General features: G+C 36.9%; 1 protein-coding gene across 2 annotated transcripts in view; it reads left to right on the plus strand.

The window, feature by feature from the left end:
- The first annotated feature begins 3,576 nt into the window (after window positions 1-3,576).
- Window positions 3,577-21,308, plus strand: part of ZNF326 (zinc finger protein 326) — a 76,045-nt gene continuing 58,313 nt past the window's right edge. Inside the window, exons 1-7 of one of the 2 annotated variants that reach the window (XM_057500403.1) lie at window positions 3,605-3,783; window positions 6,094-6,138; window positions 14,321-14,356; window positions 14,452-14,563; window positions 16,677-16,837; window positions 16,966-17,082; window positions 19,459-19,657. In XM_057500403.1, the coding sequence (XP_057356386.1) occupies window positions 14,524-14,563; window positions 16,677-16,837; window positions 16,966-17,082; window positions 19,459-19,657 (517 nt within the window). In that variant the 5' untranslated portion in view covers window positions 3,605-3,783; window positions 6,094-6,138; window positions 14,321-14,356; window positions 14,452-14,523. Of the gene's footprint in view, window positions 3,784-6,093; window positions 6,139-14,320; window positions 14,357-14,451; window positions 14,564-16,676; window positions 17,083-19,458; window positions 19,658-21,308 lie in introns of both variants that reach the window. The other variant, XM_057500402.1, reaches the window with a different exon arrangement.

Consider the following 21,308-nt stretch of genomic DNA (forward strand, 5'->3'; position numbering starts at 1 on the left):
AATCTCTGAAGTATTCATGATCACTTATTTTAGTATGTAGTCTCTTTGTATGCGAGTATGCAAGATGATTAGCAAAGATTAGCAAAGCCCCCCAGCTTTTTATAAATTTGAAGACCCTGATGCTAATATTAGGCCTACAAGTTTGGCCCTACACATCAACAGACCTAAGCATGACTATACAATATTTATCATGAATATGGAACCAGCAATTGCTGGTGTGTGGTCTTCATGAATAACTTAACTTTCTTTTTACTTTTCTTCATTTGGAAAGGATATGACCCGCCTTTTTGTAAGAATTAGAAGTCAGGCGTGTAAAATGTCCATCAACATTCCTGGGACACAATAGTTGCTCAGTAGAGCACTTACGCTTCAAAATAATTGTAGGATGTTGTGGTTTTGTGCAGATGAAGCTCTGGGCACCCAATTTTGGTCTGATTTAGGCTTTTCTTCAGTGGGGGTTTGTACTTCTCTCCCCCCCTTAATATATAGTGACAATGTGCTCCATACAAGCCATAGGAAGGTGTACAAAGAAGGGTCTCCACACCCGTAAGGTAAGAACGAAGAGTTTGACAAGGATATAATTAACTAACTCATTAATTACAACAAGAATGGAAATGTGGTAACTGTAATTAAGATAACATAGAGGGAAGGGGATTTTGACTGTGAGCTTAGGGAAAAGTTTTAAAAAGAAGCAACACGAATATTGAACCTTGAAGAACAGCAGAGGAAGAGAGGAAACACAACAGAAGCAGCAAGAACAAGACGAGCAAAGGCACAGAGATGTGAAAATGCTCAGCCTGTTTGGGGAAGGGCAGATGGTCTTGTGTTGTTTGGGTAGAAGGTCTGTGGGCAGAGGGTTAGGAGATGAAGAACAAAGGTCCCTGGGAATCCGCTCACCTAGCTCTTCTAAAGTTCTGGGGAGTGGGATGGCAGGGCTGCTCTCACAGCTCCCTGAGGACCAGGGCTTAGGTGGGGCCTCTCATTTCCTCCTGTTCCTGGCATCTTCCTTTTGTCCTCAGCCCACACATCCTTTTAGCCTGTGCACTTAAAAAACCTCATTCTCTTATTTTCAAATAGACTTTGCTGGTTGGGCATTTCTTAACCTGCCTCCTACTGTGAAATATATCAAAGATGAAAGGCTTAAGACTTGGTCCAGAACATTGCCCTTCAGGGTAGAAATATGAGCCTAACAAAGTGGCTGGAAGCCAGGCCAGGAAGCCTGGCTACATTCTGAGGGTATAACAGGAAAGAGATAACAGTGAAATAAGAAAATGATATTTGGCACAGAATTGGTGCTCAATCAATACTTGTTCAATAAATGAACTAGGGGATGGCTTGATGGACTTAAGGTGTTGGTACCTGCATCTGTAAGAACACCTACTATTTGGGAAAGAGGAAGGAAGGGGCTAAGAGACCTGTGTATCTGGCACCAAAGGCACTGAGGCCAGGTTTCTTCCAGAGTTAGGAGTTCCTTGTCTGGCAGTTTTCATTTTCAGGGGAAAAAGAAGTGTGTGTGTGTGTGTGCACATGACACACAAATATAAATAGTGACCCAGTATTTGTTTCCTTCTACTCATGCCAAGACCTGAAGACCTCAGGTTACCAAATCTTTCCTTTGCCCTGAGGACAAGATAAAAGGAAGACTTAAAAAACATCAAGGAGAGCTCAGTTTTACTTGGTAACATATGTGTGTGGTACTTATAAAAAAAAAAAGACTTGGTTCTATAATCGCCAAGGGCTTTTAACATGGGGAGACAAAAAGCCAGAGTATTTCATGCAGGGGTGACACTGATATACAAAGGTCAGCCTGGGGAACTCAGAGGAGGACCTTTCAATGAGCCCAGGACCTTGCTACTCAGGTGTATTTTTCCTACCGGCAGCAGCATCTCCTGGAAACTCACGAGAAATACAGACTCTCACTGCAACCCAGACTCTGACTGAATGTGAGTCTGAGTTTTAATGAGATCCCTAGGTAAATCATACACACAATTGCTATTTCAGAATTGCTGGCCTAGAGGTGGGGGTGGGATGTGGAAGTGTTTTTTAGAGGAAGTAAATCCTTTGCTGTGTTTTGAGGATGAGTAGTGTTAATAAGGTGGTGTTCCAGCAGAGAGAAAGACATAAGCAAAAGTTCGGTGGCATGAAAAAAAGAGGGAACTGCAAGTAGCTTAAAATTGCTGAACCAAAAGGAGAGGGGAAGAGGGAGAAATGTAGGAAGATGGCAGGTTAGGCAGTGGCGGGATCCTACTCCACTCTAAGGCGGGATCCTTAGATCCTAAGGAGGTATGCCTTGATCTAATTCATGATAGAGATGCATGATGACATGTTCAGATTTGTGTTTAGAGCACTGCAGCCCTGAGGAGCCTGGCAGTTGAAAGACTTCAGTATGTATTGGGGGTGGGAGGGTGGGAGAAGTTTGAGTCTTCACAGGATGAGTCGCTGGCTCCTGGCTGGGATTAGTGAGTGGTTGCTCATGATGGCACTAACAGACATGAAAGAATAAAGGAGGATGAGCAGGTTTGAGGAAGGAAATTATGAGTTCAGTTTTCAACATGCTCAGCTCAGGTGAACAGACAACATGTATAGGAGGAAAAAAAAAGGAGTAAACAAGAACAGGGTGGAGAATTGGGTGACTCAGTCAGGTGGAGAAGGAAAGTGATGAGGAAGAAACAATGCCCTGCCCAGATCTGGGGCTATAATAATGCACACAGCATATTGTGAGTTTTTCCTCCAGTTGTATTTCCAGAGGCTGCCTTCTTGGAACTTGGTTCCAGCAACTGGCTGGACCCTAAGGAGGAGCAAATGGTTTGATTCATGATTTCCTATCCTATGATCAGCTTGTTACTGACATCATTTGTTCTATGAAAAAAAAGTTTAAAAAAAAATCCTAGAGATCAAAATGCTCCAGGGTCAGGATGACCAACCAGTTAGTTGTCTTTTTCCATATTGCCCTGCGAGTCAATAACTTTGCCCACTGTCCCCAACACTATTTCCAAAGAGGCAATAATACAAAGCCAATTTCGGGGTTGGGGGGTTGAGGGGGAGGGCGTGGTCCTGCAAGTTTTGGACGACTTCTGCCACAAATCTTCTTTGTGAACTTTTACAACGTTTTTATTTCGCACCTCAAAGTCTGGAACTTGATAATAGCCTGTCTTGGATCACTCCCATAATTGTGTCCTTTTTAGCAATCGGTTCTCCTCTGCTCACAGAGTTCGGAAAAACTTCTGGGACTTTGGCGTTTACAGGGCAGAAGTCCCTAAGTATTTTGATTTTCTGATCAGTTATCATCGGCCAATAAAAAGCAGAAGGTCGGCACGTGGTTTATTAGCTTGGCCAGGAGGAAGGTATTCCAACCAGATCCTTTCGCTCTTGCCAGGATCAAAAATGGCGGGCCGCAGCCAGCCTTTCCAGGAGACGCAGCTGGCTTTCCAGCAACCCCAGCCAGTCTCGGCACTCCTTTCTTTCTTCACCTTCCTTCCTCCACGGACACTCCAGAAGGGTCAGCACCCGCGAGCTTGACAGCGGACCTGCTTCGCGCCCCCACTCGAGGGCCCGCCCACCAACCCGCGCCAGCCAATCGCAGGCCGCGCTGCGGCGGCCGAGCGCCGGCCGGCTCCGCCCCCCAGCCTCACCGTGGCCTGCGGCTCCCGGGCCGGCAGCGCAGCTCTTGGTCTCGAGGACTGGCGGTGTGGAGCCGCGCGTCGCGGCGCTCTCCTCCGGCCACAGCTCAGCCCAGCGTCGCCGAGCCGTGGGCCAGAGCCTTCAACATGGACTTCGAGGACGGTAAGCGCAGCCTCTGGCCGGGTGCCGCGGCTAGCGGGAGGCGGGGTGGCCGCCCTGGGGGTCTGTTTACCGTCTCAAGATGGCCGTTGCGGGCTTTGTTCTGTGGGCCCGAAGGCCGCCCGCCCGCCCGCCCGCCGCGGGCCCGGCGCTCGTAGTCAGCCTCTGGGGGCCCGCCGCCCGGATCCCGGCGCTCGGGACCTGGCGTTCCGTGCCGGCCCGGTGCGGAGGAGGACGCGCCCGGCCCTCGGCGGCCTCCCTTCTCGGGCCCTGGACTAGCGCCGGCCCGGTGCGTGGAAATCGCCCCGGCGCTTCCAGCTCCCCGTCTCGGGCAAAGGGGCAGGTGGGGCCTCCGCCGCCTGGCCTCGCCCTCGCCCCACGGGGCGGCGACCCAGCTCGTCCTTTTGGCAAAGCCTCAGTCCCTCCTTCCTTCTCGCCAGGTACAGTTTTCAGAGACTTGTTCACAACGATGTTCCTGGTTGTCTCCGTTTAAGTTGAGTTTAAAGGGCGTGTGTAAGCGCTAAGTATGGGTAGATGTCTATACAGAATGGAAAGTAATATATTTTTGGTTGGAAAACTAGGGTGTTTATCCACCCAAATGACCTGACCGTTAATTCCTAATTAGAAATACTTATGTGAACCCAAGCATTTTTCTTCGGATTGTGTATGAATGGGACTTAAATTATCAGAATTCTGGCGCAGTATCGCATGCCCTTCAAATTAAGACCTATACACAGATGCCTGGGTGGGTTTACTGTTTAGATAAACTGCATTTTAGCAATACTTTCAGTCGTCTCTCACACCAGTTCTTTACACCATTTTCACAGGGTCACAAAGTAAAATTAATTTGGTCTTCACCTTGTCTTCAAATTTCTTCAAATTTGTCTTATAATTCCATATAAACCAACTTTTATAGGAATTTGTGCCAAGATACGTTAAATAAGGGCATGAATGATTAAACTGGATTTCATCCTGAGTAACCAAACATTTCTAAATAAAACCAGTTCAGTTAAAAACTGACTAGTTGTGAGCTTCTAAGCCAACCAGAAAATTATCTTTAATATTAAATGTGGAGTGATTTCATCATGTAAATGATCTCAGCATGTTAGTCTGACTTAATGAACTATTGAGCTTTGATTTGATTTTGTATCACAAAGAGTTAAGGCTGCCAAATCTAAGTGTGTGAAGGTGGATTGAAATATTCTTTTGTGGACACTTTTAAGTTACTTTGAAATAGGAAGTTATTAACAGAAGCACACTCTGGTGTTTTTGTTTGTTTTAGTTGGAATTTGACTCATTTTGATGTGGATACTGTTAAATTTTGTTTATTTGAAGGGCCAGAATTGGGAATGAAATTTAAAAAATACTCCTGTGTTTTCTTGCCAAAGTTTGATGACAGTACCAATGCTCAAAGTCTAGCAGAAGCTACTCAAGTAGGGGAAGGGAGCCATCATGAGAATGGTCCCTTTTCCTCATAAGGGAATCCATTTTCTGTAGAGAATTGAAAAACAGTAATAAAACATTGTCTGCTTTTTATTATCATCATGTGCCTACAATTCTAAACAGTGTCAGTGATAAAATTGTAAACCATGTCAGTGATAAAATACCTCCTCTCTCCTGCTCCCTCCTCACCCGTACCACTATATTTGACAAACTGTGTATCTTAATCTAATCCTGTGTATTATAGCTGGATTCTGTTGTATCCAAATTAAATTCCTTTCTTTCAGTATTTATTAGTAAAATTAACTAAAGGATTTAACAATTGCCAAATTAGTTTTGACAGGAAAATTGCCAATAATGTTTTTCCGTGATAACACATCCTAGATATACATAGCACACACCAATACAGCCATAAGCATTTCTCAAGTAAGATCTTGAGATCTTTATAAAGCAAATTAAGTGATAAAGCAATATCAACTTTGAAATAATTATATATCACATAATATCAATTTTCAGATGTCTCTGCTTTTTGCATTAGTTGATACATAATTTAATCTGTCTGCCTTTCTTGTTGTCATTCCATATAAACCAGTACTGGAGCTCCTCTTTCGGCTTTTATTATATATCAGGTGTTATAAATTGATTTTTATGTTACCATAATTTCAATGAAAAACCTGCTATTTGGGGAGATAGTGACAAGAAAGAGATGTATGTTATCCCAGATGAAATATTCATAATTGTATATACCTATTTTTACAGATAATTAAGTTAATGGCATTTAAAAATATGTGTTTGTTTTGAATAGATGCGTGTATAATTTCAGATTTTTGCTAATATTGCACTAATTCCTTTCTGTTAAATGTGTCTTCATAGATTATACACACTCTGCTTGCAGAAATACTTACCAGGGCTTTAATGGTGAGTATCCTCTTTCGTTTGCTCTTAACTACATTAAAGGAATACATTTCAGTTTTTCTTTGAACACATAAAGTAACAATGTAAAAAGCCAGCAGTCATTGTTTTGTCTATTAATGTTTCACTTCTAAGTGTTAAACTATATGTAATACAGGAATTAGGGAATGTGGGATCAGAGTAAATTAGGGCTATTCAGATAAGTTTGGCTCTTTGTTTTATTGGAATTATGACTCCTTTAATTTATTCCAAAGGACCCTAACTACATTCTAAGTGATGAGTTACAAGAAAACTAGCTGAGTTACTGTTGTTGAAATAGAGGCTTTCATATTGAGTAAAGTGGATTAAGTGGATTATTGGCTTGGTTCAATATTGCTTCTATTTTAATGCATTTTGACCTTGTTTTTGAGGTCATTTGTTTTAATGTGTCCAAATGTTTTAGTATATAAAGATCTGTCTTAGAGGAGCACAGGAAGAAGCCTGATTATTGACATAAGCATGATGTTTGGGTGTGACTGCATTGAGCATAAGAGGTATGCAGAATGCATTTGGATGGTATTTTGGTAGTTATTAAAGTTAAGGCTTTGCCGGACAGGATGATAGCAGAAAAAAGAATATAGAACAATTCGAAGAGGTTAAAAAAAGGCATTATATGAAGGGCCTCAGAAGAGGAGTTAAATATCCTGATTGCCAGAGAAATGTAAAATTCATCTGTTATACAGAATATAGTATGTTTACAAAATAGAACTGAAGCAAATGTACTTTAGCAAATAAAGAATACTATATCATTTTATGGGAATAATTACCAGCCAGTCAAGTTCTGAGAAACTTTGAAGTAGGCTAAAAAGACTCAACATACAGGAAGTAGTCATTATACTTTGAATGCTGAGGAGTATATTTTTGAGCTGGAGAATGACATAAAATTACCAATGAAAGCTTAATTTGCATTTACATTTAGGTTAGATTGAAAAACTGTAAAATTAGATACAAAGCTTTTTCATAAACTTAGGTGTAAGGATTTTAAGACCCAGAACTTGGGAGGAGACAATACTAATTTAAATAAATATTAAGTTGTTTCTAGAGAAAATTAGCAAAACTTGCAGGCTGACTAGTAGTGAGTAGAAAATTAAAAATGATGAATATAAATGAACCCAGGATTTTAAATTGGAGTAAGTAGGAGTAGTACTTTTATCAAAGAGATAGATTTGAATTGACAAAAGGCTGTGATCTCCAGTAGGATTTATCAGAAAGTTGGACTTAATATCTAAATGTAAGACTGAGATATAGTATTATACAGGGCCAGAAGTTTATTTTCTTAATGTACACTGTTGCAAAAACAGCTTCAGATATTTCTATCACGAATGTTATAACTTATTTGGTTTGTTACAAGATGCACTTTATTTATTATTCATGTATAATTTGACATATACTAGTTGCAGGTGTAAAACATAATGATTCAATATTTGTAAACACTGCAAAATGATCACCACAATAAGTCTAGTTATCTGTCACCATACATAGTTACATATTTTTTTCTTGTAATGAGAACTTTTAAGATTTTCTTAGCAACTTTAAAATATACAATATAGTTTTGTTAACTGTAGTCACCATGCTGTACATTGCATCCCTGTGACTTTATAGCTGGCAGTTTGTACCTTTTGACTCCCTTTACCCATTTCATCCGCCTCTACCACTTCTTTCCTCTTGCAACCACCAATCTGTTCTCTGTATCTATGAGTATAGCATCTTGTTTGTTTGTGTTTTGTTTAAGTTCCACATATATATGAAATCAGGTGGTATTTGTCTTTCTGTTTGGCTTATTTCACTTAACGTAATGACCTCAAGGTCCATCCATATTGTCACAAACGGAAATAGTCCATTCTTTTTTCAGGCTGAATAATATTTCTGTGTGTGTGTGTGTGTGTGTGTGTGTGTGTGTGTGTGTGTGTGATTTCTTATCTATTCATCCAATATTTCTGTGTGTGTGTGTGTGATTTCTTATCTATTCATCCAATATTTGTGTGTGTGTGTGTGTGTGTGTGTGTGTGTGATTTCTTATCTATTCATCCAATATTTCTGTGTGTGTGTGTGTGTGATTTCTTATCTATTCATCCAATATTTCTGTGTGTGTGTGTGTGTGTGTGTGTGATTTCTTATCTATTCATCCAATATTTCTGTGTGTGTGTGTGTGATTTCTTATCTATTCATCCAATATTTCTGTGTGTGTGTGTGTGTGTGTGTGTGTGTGTGTGTGTGTGAACAGGCTGCATGTATCTTTTTTGGTTATTGTTTTACTGATGTTATGACTGTTTTTCTGTTAATTTTAGTTTTAACAGTGGTTCTCATTTGAGGGTGATTGTTAGACTCCCCTAGGGAGCTATTTCAAAGTATGTTTGTTCAGGAAATACTTTAGTTCTCTGAAATCTTAATTTTATGGCAAGTGGTTCCTGGCTGTGTATGTTATGAAAAAGTATTCTGAATGATTTTGGAATTTACTGTTGGTTAAAGACCAGTGCTTGACAACATTTCAAGTCTGAATTATGTACACTTTATGAATAAGGAACTTAATTTCAGGGATGTAATTTGACTTTATTCAACAGATATTTATTGAATCACTGTTCAGATATTCAGATACTGTTCTGGGAACTGGCAATATAATAGTGAACAAAAGGGACAAATATTCCTGCCCTTGTGGAGAGTACAGTCTGGTGGGATGAAATAGGCAGTAAACAAGATGAAGAAGTAATAAGTAATATATATTGTATGTTAGGTAGTAGTCATTGCTAGGAAGCAAAGTAACACAGGGCAGGGGTGTGTGTGTGTGTGTATCTGTTAGAATTATAAAGAGAGTAGCTGGGAAGGACTCACTAAGAAGGTGACATTTGAGCGCTGATTTGAGGGAGGTGAGGATTCAAGCTGTGAGGCTATCTAGAGGAAGAATGTTACAGGCTTTAGGCTATAAGAGGTAAGTAGTTACCAAATGACACCAGCAATATAATCCACTGTTAACATTGTATTCTCCAGCAACTGAAATGAAGTAGAAGGCATGGGAAAACGGGAAGATACAGATTTCTTCTGCACCATTTCTTGGGAGGAAGTTGTATTTCCAGTGTCTCCATGTTCCATAATACCTCTTTTATAAAAAGCAAACGAAAAAGGGGAGAGCATTCCAGATGCGGGAAAGTACAAAGTTCTAGCTGAGTGCATTGTGCTTCCGAGATATGTAGAAGACTGGCTGACTAAAGCAAATGCAAATGGTTTTTGCTGAGAAGTCTTAAGGTCAGAATGATAAGTTGTTACCAGAAGATATTGAAAATCAAAGATAATTTGCATATATCTAAGAAGCAATAGAAAGTGAAGACCTGGAAGAGTTGAGGGAGTGAGCAGTACAGATACAGAAGAGCATTCTGGGCAGAGGGAACAGCCGGTTCAAAAAAGGGCATATGCCAGTTGTATTCTAGGAATAGTTAATGGGCCTAGTATAGTTGCACTATAGTGAATAAGGGGAATAGTAGAAGATGAGTTTAAGAGGGGGTGGGGTGGATCATATATCGCGTAGGATTTCTCAACTTCAGCACTATTGACGTTGTACTGGATAATTCTTTATTGTGCATTGTCGATGTTTAGCAGCATCCTTGGCTTCTGCATTAAATGTGTGTAGCACTTGCCCTTCAGTTGTTACAACCAAAAATGTTTTCAGACATTATCAAATGTCCCCTGGGACACAAAATTGTCCCTAGGTAAGAACTGGTATAGAGCCTTCTAGCATATTTTAAGGCTTTGGCTTTTATTTGGAGTAAGATGGGAAACCCATCAGAAGGTAGTGAGCATGGAACATGATTTAGGTTATATATTAGCAGAATTATTCTGGCTATTTTCTTCAGAATAAGCAGAAAGGGAGCAAAAGTGGAAGCAGGAAACCAGTTAGAAGGGTATTGCAATAATGTAGGTGGGAGATGCTCGTGGCCTGCGTGAGGATGCTAGTAGTAGTGTCGAGGTGGTAAAAAGTGGTGCCATTCAAGATTTAGTGTCACACAACTCAGTTACTGTAATAATAAATCAGTTGTTTTTTCCTACTACGACACAACTCCTTCCTTTTGATTAATTGTAAATGAGTTTTAACATTTGTTAATCTATCATGGTAGAGTAATCAAAGTGATAGATTTGATATTAGGTCAGTTTTATTTTTTAGTGAATTACTTATTTAATAGTAGAGATAATGTATTCTTTTTTTTTTTATTATGGTATCATTAATATACAATCACATGAGCAACGTTGTGGTTACTAGATTCCCCATTATCAAATCCCCACCACATACCCCTTTACAGTCACTGTCTATCAGCATAGTAAGATGCTATAGAGTCACTACGTGTCTTCTCTGTGCTATACTGCCTTCCCTGTGCCCACCCCATATTATGTGTGCTAATTGTAATGCCCCTTAATCCCCTTACCCCTCCCTTCCCATCCACCCTCCTCAGTTCCTTTCCCTTTGGTAACTGTTAGTCCATTCTTGGGTTCTGTGAGTCTACTGCTGTTTTGTTTTTTCTTTGTTTTTTCTTTGTTATACTCCACAGATGAGTGAAATCATTTGGTACTTACTCTGCTGGCTTATTTCACTGAGCATAATACCCTCTAGCTCCATCCATGTTGTTGCAAATGGTAGGATTTGTTTTATTCTTGTGACTCATTAATATTCCATTGTGTATATGTACTACATCTTCTTTATCCACTCATCTACTGATGGACAGTTAGGTTGCTTCTGTTTCTTCACTATTGTTCATAGTGCTGCAGTAAACATAGGGGTGCATCTGTCTTTTTGAATCTTGAATCCTGCATTCTTTGGGTAAATTCCTAGGAGTGGAATTCCCAGATCAAATGGTATTTCTAGTTTTAGTTTTTTGAGGAATGGAGGTTCCTCACCTTCATACTGCTTTCCACAATGGTTGAACTAATTTACATTCCCACCAGCAGTGTAGGAGAGTTCCCCTTTCTCCACATCCTCGCCAGCATTTGTGGTTGTCTGTCTTCTGGATGTTGGCCATCCTGACTGGTGTGAGGTGATATCTCATTGTGGTTTTAATTTGCATTTCTTTGATTAGCAATGTGCATCTTTTCATGTGCCCATTCGCCAACTGAATTTCTCCTTTGGGAGATACAATGTATGCTTATAGTTTGTTTTTAAAATGATTTTTAAGTTCATTTGATAACCTAGAAGAATAGTGTTCATATATAAATAGTCATCTTATACAATATATCCCTATAATCACATTGATTATATACAGTATGAAGACTTTTCTTTTTTTTCTTTTTAATTAACTGAATTGTAACAGTACTGTGAGCAACAAAGCAAAGTCATTGCTATATAAAGGTAACTGTTAATTTTTGTACTCCACAGTGCCTGGCACAAGGTGAGTGTTCAATAAGTACTAGTAATTTATGACTCAATAGTGAAATAAAAACACAAAAATAAAAAAACTGAAGGAGTTAATATCCAGAGGCAGTCTCTGCTAACTCAAAATAGCAACTAGCAGAAATAACAAAATACAGGGTTTTTTTGCTTTGTGTACCTGCCTGAACTCTAAGATTCTTTTTTAATACAAGGCTTTAGAGGAAAGTTTTTACCCTGAAAACTTTATTTTAATCTCAAAATTGTCTTTTATATGAGAGATAAGAGCACATATTATACTACGTACTTATCAACTCTAAACACAAATAATGGACTGTTTAGTTAGTCTAGAACTGTGTTGTCTCATGGTTGCTACTAGCCACATGTAACAATTGAGCACTCACAACATAGATAGTCTGAACTGAGATGTGCTATAAATATAATTACCTGGTTAGAAGTCTTCGTGTAAAAAATAATGTAAAATAACTTATTAATGCTTTTGTATGTTGACAAATGGCTTGTATTCTGTTGTATTAAAATCCATTGGTATGTCTTAAACTTTGCATGGGTCTTTTTACCATGTATGATCCTGTAATATCAGGCATTAGTTACTTGGAAAATACTGGTTTACTGAGTTACTCAGATTTTCCAAATATTGACAGATTGTATTGTACAATATAAATAAAGTTACATTCATTAATACCACTATTGATTTTATCAGAAAGCCTTTAAGTATTAGAAAGCTGTCTGGTTTAAGGTAGTACTTGCAAGTTTTATAAAATTCTAACTTTACTTGAAAGCTTAAATTTTGTCAGTGACAATTACTGTCACTTGTTTTTCTTAGTGACATTTTCACTTCGGTTTACTTTGAGAAAATGTCTGCCCAGATGTCCATGTCTGAAAGCCATAGTTTTTGAATGTTAGTCTTTCTAGTAAAAGTGGTATTCCTTATAAAAAGTCACTAATTCAGTTCATAAACCAAACACTTGTGTAATGCCTTTTTCTGGAGAGAGCTGTGATACTTTAGTATGCAGCCAAATTGCTTTCTGTGTACTTGCCACTTTACTACACAGAATATCAGAAAGGAAGTGCACTCAAAGGTCATGATTTAATAAAATTAATAATTCTTCATTAACTACTTCATTAAGATCATTTGAAGTGCAGGTGACATTTTAATTTCATTAGTTTTTACTGCAAGGGTGCGATGTTGGAAAATACAGTGACTACTAACACAGTCTGGTGTTATGACACCAGTAGTTTTACCCACCAGTGCTTTTGCATTTTCAATGAAACTATCAACACTGAAAGAGGCAAATAATGTCTTAGTATTATTTATGAAAATATTTTACCTTTTGGACCACCTGAAGGGGTCCTGGTAACTCCTAGTGGTCAACAAATTGTTCCTTGAGAACTACTGCTCTAGGGTATATAAAAATAAGTAAAAATCAGACCCTGACTACAGAATCTAGTATACACTCAAGGTGAGGCCCACAAATACAATGTAAGGCAGGTATCTCGAGTATTACATGAGAGCTACAAGCTTTTGTAGCTTTTCAGAAGAAAGATGATAATTTCAAAAGTGTTTTTGAAAGGATTAGGGTTTGAAATGAACTTTAAAAGATTAGAAGATTTCAATAAGCAGGTATTTGGGGTGGAAGAGTAGAATGTTTGATGTAGAAGCAACAGCATGAAGCTAGAGGGGTCACTACTTCTGGGATTTTGGGAAAATCGTTTCATCTCATTGAACCTAGTTCCCTTATTTATAAAATGAGAAGATTAAATTTCATCATTTAGGTCCCATTCAGGTTTGAAGTAGGAAGATTCTGAGTAGTATTTTTGTAAAATTGTTACTGCTGTTAATGATGTTGCGAATACCAGAAATATTTAAATGATTGTAATTAAAATTTAGTGTTTTTAAAAATATAAGTTAACAGTATTTGCTCTGTGTATGCTATTGTATTAGTCTGTAAAATTTGGGGAGAGTGGTAATGAAGGTTTTTAAAGAACTTTATAGGAAACACATTCTAAATGGTTTTAAAATTTTCTAATTTCTATAATCATAGCAGATTCATTTTATTACCTGTTGTGTTTAATTTTCATATCGTAAGTTGGAGTATAGGTGGAATTAGAAGTGTAATAAAACATACCAAATACTCTTACTGTATTAAGTTTTTTTTTAGTGTTTGTATTGCTAAAATTTATATTCATACCCTTTACTCAGAGTATTTGAGGATTTAAATATTTGTTGAGTTATTATTATTTGCAGGTACAGTACCATAGATTGTTCCCATTCTGATTTTACTTTTTAAAAATACCTATTTCAGTTATTACATGAATTAATTGAAATTAGGCTAATTGAAAATGTGTCTGGTTCTGAGTTTTCAGACATTTGAGAGTGGTTAGCTGCAGAAAAATAGTAACAAAATTGTTCCCTTTTGACATTATTAAATGCTGACTTCTTGAGGAAGGAATTACTTGTTATTAATTATATACTATATAGTACCTACAGGACCTTACTGTAGTTCTCTAGTCAAATAACTTTGTAGTTAAATTGAAACTAATTCTAATATAGAGCTTTTTAATTAATAATGTTCTTCTTAGAAAAATTGGGTTTCTAGGAAATTTGATTTTTCAGTACATTATCATCTGTGTGTTTTCCTTACATGTCTAGTGTGAGTTTAGCTTAAATGTTAATGATGAATTATTATCTTAGTATTGATATGACAGTCTCATGCTTTATGCAAAGATTCCTGAAGAGAACTTTATACTTTACTGACCTTTTGTAATTGAATCTTTTTTTAGGAATGGATCGTGATTATGGCCCTGGATCATATGGAGGTCTGATATTCAAGGATATTTATCTAAAATTTCTTCTTTTGAGTGCCAGTAAAGGTGAGCATCATTTAATTTTTTTCTTTTTAAACTCTTTGTAGGGATGGATCGTGACTATGGCCATGGATCCTATGGGGGTCAAAGATCCATGGACTCCTACCTAAACCAGTCATATGGCATGGACAATCACAGTGGTGGTGGTGGGGGTAGCAGGTAAATTGCTTAATCATTTGGCCAAATAATTAGATGATTGTAAGATTCTGGATATTATAATTTAAGTATTCCTTAAAGAGTGTTATGATATGTGAACTTTATTATTTGATATTGAATAATCACCTTAAGTGTTTAATGGTCTTAATATTTATAAAAATTATCTCAGGGTCACTGGCAGGCATATTTTAAGTAAACCTCAGAGTACTATTATCATTTTGATAGAACAGTGAAATTTTCTGTCTTTAGCAGTGAACTTTTTATTTTTTCTTTTACTTCTAACTCATGAATCAAAATGTTCTGAACAAATGATGCAAAAATGTTATTGGAAATATTATTCGTGAAGCTTTTTCTTTATGATTTTTAAGAAATTTATACTAATGTGGGGTGCTCTGTAAAGCAGAAAAGCAGTCTGACTAGAATGGGTTTAAGTGAACAAGTCTAGTAGCATTCAATTTCTAAGAAATATTGAAGATAGGTATTTTTAAAATTTAAATTTTGAAGTAAGTTGCAAGAGCATTTTATAATAACAATTTTCTTTAAATCATGAGTAGGTTATTTATTGGTAGGCACTGCTTACACCAGCGACACTTGTGCTCTAGTCTAGGAACATTGTATTAAAGCCATGAATACTATACCTTTACTTATTTTAATGCACTGGAGTTTAGGTTGTATTTATACTTCATTGTTGATACTGTGTAAAGCTTAAACTAGTTGAACTACTGCAGGCTTTAGGGTTGACCACATTTCATGCAAAGGGGTCTACTTTTTGAGGCACAAAGATTCCCACTAGTAAGTAAAACTAGTTAGGAAACACTGAAAATATCATCCTTCTTCATAAATGAAGGGTCCGGATTCCTTAAGACTGTATGTACTGAATGATACTTACTCTCCTTTCTGCCTCGAGTGTGCCACTATGGTTTACAGTAGGAAAAAAATCAAGAAAATAAACAGATACAATAGTTTTTCTTATGTGATAGATGTTCTGAAAAATGTAGTTGGAAAGAGGAGTAATTTTTATATGGTTCCTAGGATTCAGAAGCAAATAGTACCTTCTATTTAGTGATGTGTAATAATCTAAGTAATGTAACACATTTAAATGTTTTAATATAACAGTTATTGCCCTGTTACATTGTAAATGTAATGTACATAAACTATGTAGATGTTATTGTTTATCTTGTATAATTGTGGGCCTTTGCATATCTATGTTGTAAGATATCAAGCAACTTCTGTAATTCATGCTTTAGATTTGTGAGATGATTTGTTTCTTCTGCTGACTTGATTAAAACCTGGAGGAGACTGTGTACTCCCTTTTTTTAGAGTAGTTTTATGTGATAATTTCCTGCCAGTAAATAATTTTTCAAATAATAGAACACATTATAAAATGTATTGTTTCTCATCTGCTTTGAAAAGTCATATGCAGGGGATATATGTTGGTGGTCTTTTATGTGCTTATCCTTCTAGATTTGTTAGATTTTCTAGTCTATATGTGAAAAGTGACTGAGGATTGATTATTGACCTTAGCCAAAGTTTGGCAGATTGTCAAGTTTTATAACCAGAGATAATTCTCCAAAATTTGACTCCTACAGCCACAATGAATCAGTTTTGTGATATAGATTATTGGAGGTGCAGAAGGATCTCTTATGTGTCACAAATAACGTATTTTGTACATCTTTGTAGTCTTGAATTTGTTTCCCAACTGAAAGCCAAAATACTGTAAATATTTTGTATTTTCTGGTATTAGGGATGGATTCAAAGAAAGTTTGAATAGTTTGTGAACTTTAGCAAATGACTTTTTCCAAGACTAGCGCTGGGCTTAAATAATGAGAGACAAATCTTCTTTTTGATAACAATAGAAAAGCTGCTAAAAAGCAGATTTTTAAGCTAAGGCTTACTTCACTCAAATCATATTTAAAAACTGACTCAGGTAGCTTTCTATCTGGTCTCATGTTGGACTGCCCAGCCCTAATCAAGTGTGAACAAAAGTAGAACTGTGCAAACTAGTATGGTATAAATGAATTTTAGTTGATAAATGTCATCTGATAATTTGTCTTTTGAATTGTCTAACATTAGTAAGCTTACTTTTGTTTTTTCCCTCACTGTGCAACTTTTCCAGGTTTGGACCTTATGAGTCTTACGACTCCAGGTCTTCTCTGGGTGGGCGAGATCTGTACAGATCTGGCTATGGTTTTAATGAACCCGAACAAAGCCGCTTCGGAGGTAGTTATGGTGGTCGATTTGAGAGCTCCTACCGGAATAGCCTTGACTCTTTCGGAGGTAGAAACCAGGGCGGGTCTAGCTGGGAAGCACCTTACTCCCGTTCAAAATTGAGGCCTGGGTTTATGGAGGACAGAGGAAGAGAGAATTACTCTTCCTACAGCAGTTTTTCTTCACCCCATATGAAGCCTGCACCTGTAGGCTCTCGGGGGAGAGGAACGCCTGCTTATCCTGAAAGTACGTTTGGAAGCAGAAACTATGATGCTTTTGGAGGACCATCAACAGGCAGAGGCCGAGGCCGAGGAGTAAGTACAACAGAATCTTTTCAGATTCTTTTCACTAGTCACTCTTTTAAACCCTTTCAAGACCATGGTTTTCAACTAGAGTAAACACTGTTCATCCCAGTGTATTTTGAAGCAAAAGCTGAGTTATAAGCATAATTTTTAGATTTCTTGTAAAAGTTTTTCCAGCACCTTAGAAAATAAATGCCAGTGTGAGATGATTGTTCATAAAGTTTTGCCAAATCTCCCTTTATTAAAAAGGTGAGGATGTTCGGTTTGGTCTAAAAGGGGTTAAAAGGAGTTGCATTTTTCCTTGTAAACACTAGCAGTTTTGCTGGTGGGACAGTTCTTGGATAATTATAAAAGGTAACTGAACCCTTTTGGAGTTTTTGAGTAGGTTAAAGGTGCAATGTATGATAAATGTTTATATTTTGCTGCTAAACTCTAGCATGTAGGATTTCTTCAGAGCTCCATATTTCACATTAAACACAAGAGACCAGAAGTTGGTGATAGATGAGGGTAGCTTAGCCATGTTTACATGGTGAAAAAGTTGACATGTATAGTAGGTTATAGAATGATTTGTGGTCAGTATAATTTGCTAACTCACTCTCTTAGATTATGTTCTATTGCTGGGTGTTCTGTTTTCCATGTGTCACTAGTTTTACTATTGAGAAATAATTTCCTACCTGTACAAACATGTCTATGAATCCTTCCTAGGAAGTAATATTTTGTAAATTATTTCTTCAATGAATAAATACGCTAGTCTTCAAGTGTTTACTTTCAGGGTATATAGTATAAAAATTATGCCTTATTTTCTTAGGTAACTTAACTGACATGAAGTTTTACCTAGTAAGTGTATATAGATTGTGGATTTATTATGTAGTTTGATCATATAAGGAATATTGTATTTTGCTATAATGTAAGAAATGTTTTTATTTTTTAAAAGTTAGTTGCTCTTAATACTCGCTTTGCAGAGGAAACTACTTCTGATAAAAAATATAGTAGGGCACACGTTTTTGACTGTTCATGAGCCTTTGGTACATCAGTGTAGTTTGTCATACTTGTGTAGCAATTTTGCATTTATAACAGTTAACTCTTTACTTATGTAAAATGCATTGCACCTTTAATGGATAACTAATGAAGATTTTTTTGATGTGGCTATATAAATTACCTGGTAACACCAACTTATTCAAGTCTACTAGGTTAGATAGGTATTCCTAAGCATAATATACAAATACAAGCAACTGGTAAGTTGCTATTCCACCTTATTTTATGATTGTAGGTTAATTGAAAATAGTTGGGAGTAATAGGCTTTGGTTTTGACATAAAAAATCTATTCCAGTTTGAAAATTTGGAAAACACTTAACATTTTCCATGCTGTATATTACCTTTGGCAAATGATTTTTTCCTTAGTGGGACTTCCAAATATCAATTTTGTTTTCCTGATAGAAAAACAGGTATTCCTGTACTTTGTATTCACCATTCTAGTCTGAATGGACTTTTCTTTCTTTCCTCCTGTAATGAGGTAGATGAACCAATAGGGTTTTCTTTTTTAATCTTCACTTGTACAATTCCCACTGGATCCTTCTCTTCAGATTACTCCTCATGTCTATCTTCTAAAAGTAAGGTTAGCAGAATAAATTTCTATGGACATATGGCCTCTTGGTGTAGTGGATTTTCCTAATGACAAGAGAAGAGGAAGGGACACAAAGAGTCGTTTGGATGCATGACTCTTCGTCTATAAACTTTTGCTTCTTGGGCTTCTGGGTGAGGATATGTTTCTTTAGGTAAGAATGTGAATGGAACGTCAGATGCAATTCTTTATCTGAAGTGTGTCTTGGAAGTTGACGCATGGTTATGCTTTAACTCTCCTATTTCATACTAATGTTCCATCTAGCCTTCTCATTCCCTTTTTTCAACAGGGAGAAATCCTAAATGATTTCAGGATCTTTTTTACTTCAAACTTCAAATATGGTGTTCTTTGTGTTTCTTAGTTTTAAGCCAGGTTTTAGTAAAATAAAGATTTCTTTTAAGGTCTTTTCATGGGAAAACATCAACTAGGAACTCTGAAGAGGAGTTGTCAGAGAGTTGTACAAGTGGTAACATTCTGACAGGCACATGTGTTGGTTATAATCTCAATTAATTTTGAATTGTAAAAATATAATAGGTAGGAAACATCTGTATTTGTTCTATTGGAAATAATACTAATTCACTGGATTTGAGTTCAAGTAATAATCTACAGAGTGTTTCCATGTGTATATTCAGAGTGGACATGTAAAATTTAGTTACATTCTGGGGAATTTTCAGGTGAAAATTGTTAGATAACATTTAAATTTTGTATGAATTCATGTTTTATTTTTGGACATTATGCTAATGTTTCTTGATTTCACAAATTTGCAGCATATGAGTGATTTTGGAAGCATTCATAGACCTGGAATTGTTGTTGACTATCAAAACAAACCCACCAATGTGACAGTTGCTGCTGCAAGAGGAATAAAGAGAAAAATGATGCAACCATTTAATAAGCCTGGTGGAACCTTTATTAAGAAACCCAAGCTAGCAAAACCTGTGGAGAAGATGAGCCTGAGCAAATCACCTAGTAAGTAAGAAACCATAATTGCTATGGTTCTAGATATATATATATATTTTTTGGTATTATTAATGTACATTTACATGAGCAACGTTGTGGACACTAGACTCACCCTATTAACAAGTCCCCACCACATACCCCATTATAGTCACTGTCCATCAGCATAGTAAGATGCTATGGAATCATTACTTGTCTTCTCTGTGTTATACTGCTTTCCCCATGTCCCCACCCACTACATTATGTGTGCTAATCGTAATACCCCTTTTCCCCTTACCCCTGTCTTCCCATCCACCCTTCCCAGTCCCTTTCCCTTTGGTAACTGTTAGTCCGTTTTTGGGTACTGTGAGGCTGCTGCTGTTTTGTTCCTTCAGTTTTTTTCTTTGTTCTTATACTCCACAGATGAGTGAAATAATTTGGTACTTGTCTTTCTCTGCCTGGCTTATTTCAGTGAACATAATACCCTCTAGCTCCATCCATGTTATTGCAAATGGTAGGATTTGTTTTCTTATGGCTGAATAATATTCCACTGTGTATATGTACCATCTCTTTTTTATCCATTCATCTGATGGACACTTAGGTTGCTTCCATTTCTTGACTATTATAAATAGTGATACGATAAACATAGGGGTGCATATGTCTTTTTCAAACTGGGATCCTGCATTCCTAGGGTAAATTCCTAGGAGTGGAATTCCTGGGTCAAATGGTATTTCTATTTTGAGCTTTTTTTTTTTTTTTTAATAGATGTGATCTCTGAACAGTGAGATGATAGATTTTTAGTTTTCTTCTCTATATCATTTTGTTTTTCTGAATTTCTGAATCACAGTGAGCACGTATTATTTTCATAACCAGTAGGGAAAAGCTCTAACCCTATACAGAAAAAAATAAAAACAAGTTCGAGAGAAACAAATGTGTCTTGTTAGTATTCGTCATTCTGCAGAATTACTCTTCATCTCCTAAGGCTTTAGAATGACCCTGGAATACATATGTTGTATATAATATGTGTCGCTTATAATATATTTCAGACTACATATATGCAAAGACAAAAAACATACCATTAATATGTGTAATATGGCACATGCTTCATGATATGTGTGTTTATACATACATCCATATTGTGTATAATTTATATGCATGTATCTTGTCCTTTATTCAGTATATTGTTTTGCCTAATTAATTTTTCCATGTGAAATAATGCAATGCACATCCTATTCAGATAATCAATTCACATTGTAGTCCTCCTCATTACACCTGCTGGAAGTGAGCACCCACGAATGGTTGGGGTTGCCTTTTTTTTGAGAGGGCATCTCTCATATTTATTGATCAAATGGTTGTTAACAACAATAAAATTCTGTATAGGGGACTCAATGCACAGTCATTAATCAACCCCAAGCCTAATTCTCAACAGTCTCCAATCTTCTGAAGCATAACGAACAAGTTCTTACATGGTGAACAAATTCTTACATAGTGAATAAGTTCTTACATGGTGAACAGTGCAAGGGCAGTCATCACAGAAACTTTGGTTTTGATCACGCATTATGAACTATAAACAATCAGGTCAAATATGAATATTTGTTTGATTTTTATACTTGATTTATATGTGAATCCCACATTTCTCCCTCATTATTATTATTATTATTATTATTTTTATTTTTATTTTTAA

Source organism: Manis pentadactyla, chromosome 4 (assembly GCF_030020395.1).
Source record: "Manis pentadactyla isolate mManPen7 chromosome 4, mManPen7.hap1, whole genome shotgun sequence".
Classification (NCBI taxonomy): domain Eukaryota; kingdom Metazoa; phylum Chordata; class Mammalia; order Pholidota; family Manidae; genus Manis; species Manis pentadactyla.